General features: G+C 53.4%; 1 protein-coding gene across 2 annotated transcripts in view; it reads right to left on the bottom strand.

Annotated features, from left to right (window-relative positions):
* HDDC3 (HD domain containing 3) overlaps window positions 1-3,094 on the bottom strand; it is a 5,436-nt gene extending 2,342 nt beyond the window's left edge. The window contains exons 1-4 of one of the 2 annotated variants that reach the window (XM_032262422.1): window positions 2,935-3,089; window positions 2,568-2,623; window positions 2,217-2,457; window positions 871-1,919 (exon numbers count right to left, since the gene is read on the bottom strand). In XM_032262422.1, the coding sequence (XP_032118313.1) occupies window positions 1,789-1,919; window positions 2,217-2,457; window positions 2,568-2,623; window positions 2,935-3,046 (540 nt within the window). In that variant the 5' untranslated portion in view covers window positions 3,047-3,089 and the 3' untranslated portion in view covers window positions 871-1,788. Of the gene's footprint in view, window positions 1-870; window positions 1,920-2,216; window positions 2,458-2,567; window positions 2,624-2,934 lie in introns of those variants that run through there. The other variant, XM_032262423.1, reaches the window with a different exon arrangement.
* Window positions 3,095-4,214: the final 1,120 nt, after the last annotated feature.

The following is a 4,214-nucleotide window of genomic DNA, read 5'->3' as shown; positions in this document are numbered from 1 at the left end:
CTGTCTCAAAAAAAAAAAAAAAAAAAATGGGGTTATAGAAGCTCAGCAAAGGGTGGGTTTGAGATGTTTGGGTGGGGTAAGTGGGCATTTTGACAACATGGCTTCTCCTTTGGCTGTTTAATTGTGACATTTGACAGACATCCTTGCAATTTAAGATGACACTTTTAAAATAAGTTCTCTCCTAATGATGACTTGAGCCCTGCCACTCAATGGGAGAATCAGCAGAACCTGTAGGATCTTATTTGGAATTGACATTCTCTATTGTAATTTTGTTCCTGTTTATTTTTATATTTTCTTTTTGTTTCACTGGAAAGGAAAGATGATGTTCAGTTTTAAATGTTAAAACTGTGCAACTTGCTTTGTTACAATAAAACTAAATGTGTACACACACACACACACACACACAAAATATGTATATATAATCATACTTAGTTCCATATAATCTTTCTATATAATCATATAGGTACTGTAGTCGGAGCTGTACCGACATATTTGGTGCTGATGTATATAATCCTTCTACATAACCATATAGTAGTTTGTAGTAGGAGGAATGCCTAGAGCAGTCACAGAACAGAAGGCCTGAGATACTGCAAATAACCGAGGGAGAAGAACCCCTCTGGTGTGACCACTCACGGCGGCTGTACACTGTCAGTCTTTTCTCGATTCTGTGCTAGCTCAAATCATCCTCCCACAAACATCTTAAGAACACAAGTCTGTCAGCTCCCAATGCATTGGCTTACAGCATCCTTCTATTAGAAATGCTTTGAAGTCTCCAGCGCCCAGATAAAAACAGGTGTTGTGCATGACACCTGTTGCACACAGCCCACCTCCTTGTCTCGGTGACCTAATGGGGCTGGACCCCTTTTCTGAACATGACCCTCTACTACTGCGCACGGCATGGCCCCCAACTGCACACGGCCCACCTCTGTGCCCAGGTGACATAATGGGGTGGCCCCCTCACTTGTGACTCACGTGATTATGTATGCCCTATCACTAAGCCTATAGATCATAACGTCACTTACTACCCTTACCCCTGCCTGTACCTAATAAATAGATGCTTCTGCATGTTCGGGGCATTGCCTGTCTCCGCTCATAGGTGGCGTGGCCCCCCAAGCCCAGATGCCCTTCACCAGTTCTTCAGTGTCCTATTTCTTGGATCCTGCACTTCAGCACAGCATAAGGGACACCCCACCACCCTGTGGGGCCAACAGCCCTACAAGCATCTACGTGTCAGTCTCCATCAGGCACATCACAATCTAACCTGATAATTACACAACCCATCTCACTGATAAGGAAGCCAGGCTCGGAGGCGCTAAACCCCCAACCTGAGGGAGGTGAGGCAGGGACACACAATTAGAACCCTGCTTTGCTGAAGGACAGGTATGCAGCCTACCAGTCCCCAACCCAGGAGGCTGGAGAAAGAACAGTACCAGCTTACACCTTTACCCAGAGTTCTTTTTATTGTTCATAATGACTTAGAAACTAGTACTTATATAATCTCAAGTTCCTGAGGGGCCAGAGATCCCACCATGCAAAATAGCAAACAGACCCAAGACTCGGGGAGAGGCAGTGAGTGCATCAGAAATGGATGGGTACATCTGATCCCCACACTCATGGGGCTCAGCTTAGTTAGCAGGAGACCTTCAGATTGAGAAAAAAGGCAAGTCTTTTTTGGCTTCTGATATCTGGGAAGGATGGAGGGAGCACGGGAGGCACAGAAAAGGTGTGTGAATCCTGTCCGGCCCGGACGAGGCTGGAGTTGTGCTGCTGGAGAGCTCCAAGCACTGCTCAGAGTGTCAGTCCCCGCTCCTGGAACAGACGTTTTAGAGCCTCTTCCAGCTGCTGGTTTGTTCCCTGAAGCCCCTTCACCACCTGCGCGGCCCACTGGAAGTATTCCTGGACTCGATGTTCTGACCATCCTGCGTAAGAATCGACAGAAACCTGCTAGCCTGATGTCAAAGACGGCACTGCCTTTTGCCTGCTTCCGGGCAAGCTTGGTTCAAGGCCATGAGTTCCTGATGGGATGAGCTGTCCCAAAAACTTGCCCGTGGCTCAGCTATTGCATTTTGACCGTATGAAAGCAGATCAAGAGTGGTCTAGTAGGATTAATTTGGGAATTAAGAACGCCCAGGGTTTTTCAGGGGAACTGAGCAACCTGTGCCTTCAGAAGGTGGCATCCTCCTCCCCTTTCCCTTAGAGCCCATAGGAAACCGTACCCTCTGGGGTGCAGCGATTCAGGTCCCTCAGATTGTGCAGCTTGTCTGCCAGCTTCACCAGTTTGGCCCCAGGGCTGCTGTGGGGCGCCTGCTCCACCTGCAGCCGCTTTCTCTCGAGCTTGGGCAGAGTCTTGTCATCTGTTACCTCCTCCACCAGGCACCGCACCTGTGCCCCAAAGTGTAGCTCCACCTCATCCAGGGTGGTGTCTGTGTCCTCCACCGTGTCATGGAGCAGGGCTGCCTGGGGACAAGTTCCCATTTAGCCCTGAGATGTTAGCCAAGGGAGGCCCACTGCTGAATGGGGCCCCTGATCCCTATCCCAGACTCCTGGCAGAGAGGTGGGGAAGTTACCTGTAACACCACAATGTCAGTGATTCCCGCCTCATGGGTCAGGATCCGAGCCACACCTGACGGGGAGGGGCAAAGCAGGAAGTCAGCTCCGGGGGAGCCCCCGGGCGGTGTGCTGTGGGCTTCGGAGAGCCAGAGGCGGCCCCTCGTGGCCTCTCACTAGCTGGGTGTCCTCGGTAAGTCCCTCACCCTCTCGGCGCAGACCGACAAAGGGAACGATCATGACTACCGCTCCCATTGTTGTGAGGCTTAAATATCGCACTAAGCTTGGGACAAAATCGGTGCTCAACGAGGTGACGCCCCCCACGTGTCCTTCCCAGTGCCCATCCCCCAGGCGCCGCGGCAGGGGCTCCGCGGCCGACGCGCCCACCGATGGGGTGGTTGATGTAGGGGGTCCCCTCGGGGTCCTTCCGCCGCTGCTGCCGGTGCTTGCGAGCCGCGAAGTCCGCAGCCTCCAGCAGCTGCGCCGCCTCGGAGCCCATCGCGCGTTGGCGGCGGGCGGCTGCGGCCGCGGGGCCCCGCGGAGCATTTGCAGCGCCCTCTGGCGCCCGGGAGGCCCGGGGCGCGGATCACGGAGGCGAACTCCGCGGGCGGAGTCGGGCCTGGCCCAGGTGGAGTCCTCCGGAGCTGACATGCCCGGTGCAGAGCAAGTGAGGTGCGAAGCTGCCTTCAGCATCGCGGCCCCCAGCTCAGTGTGCTCTGTTGGGGGTGCAAGAAGAACATAAGCCTGGCTCTCTGGGAGCCTGCAGTCTGTGGAAAAGAGGAAGACAGACAAAAATAAGGCAGTGGCCTTGCCGTGCACTGAATCCAGGGTGGGAAGGCTCAGGGGACCACGGGAGTGGGAAGAAAGGTCAATCCAGCTAGCCTCAGAGTCAGAGGCAGCTTCTCCCAGAAGCTCCCTCCATGAATAGACAATCCTCAACCTGTCAAAGCTCTGAAAACTCTCCAAGTGTTCTAAAAATAGTTCTCCCTGCGGTGATGGGCCAGGTTCTCTAGGCAGGGGAGCCTCACCTTTGGACCTAGGAGATCCTAGGACCTGACCTGAAAAATCAGAGCCTTCACTGGGATCCCTGCCTAATTCCTTCAGACTTGGGCTCCCAGGTAGCCGTGACATTTCTGCAGGAACTGCCTTTGTCCTCAGGGTTGCAGATGAAATTTGCATTGCCTTCTTATGCCATGAGTGCTCCTCCTATTTCAGTCTTGAGGCACCTTCTGTGGGCCCCTGTGGTTATGAGCGTTGTCAGTGCTGTTCTGGGAGCATGATGTTGTCAGGCCTGGGTAGACACTGGAATAACACTTAATCCTGCTGGCTGGTGGCCTTGGGTCTTCTGGAAGAATTCCCTGCCTTGGCAGCTATGAGGTATGAGGGGTAAGAGAGGCCTGATAAGCCGGGCGCGGTGGCTCAAGCCTGTAATCCCAGCACTTTGGGAGGCCGAGGCGGGTGGATCACGAGGTCAAGAGATCGAGACCATCCTGGTCAACATGGTGAAACCCCGTCTCTACTAAAACTACAAAAAATTAGCTGGGCGTGGTGGCGCGTGCCTGTAATCCCAGCTACTCAGGAGGCTGAGGCAGGAGAATTGCCTGAACCCAGGAGGCGGAGGTTGCAGTGAGCCGAGATCGCGCCATTGCACTCCAGCCTGGGTAACA

The sequence above is a fragment of the Sapajus apella genome, unplaced genomic scaffold (genome assembly GCF_009761245.1).
Source record: "Sapajus apella isolate SASKATOON/1434 unplaced genomic scaffold, GSC_monkey_1.0 scaffold129, whole genome shotgun sequence".
Classification (NCBI taxonomy): Eukaryota; Metazoa; Chordata; class Mammalia; order Primates; family Cebidae; genus Sapajus; species Sapajus apella.
This window is presented reverse-complemented; position numbering and strand designations above follow the sequence as displayed.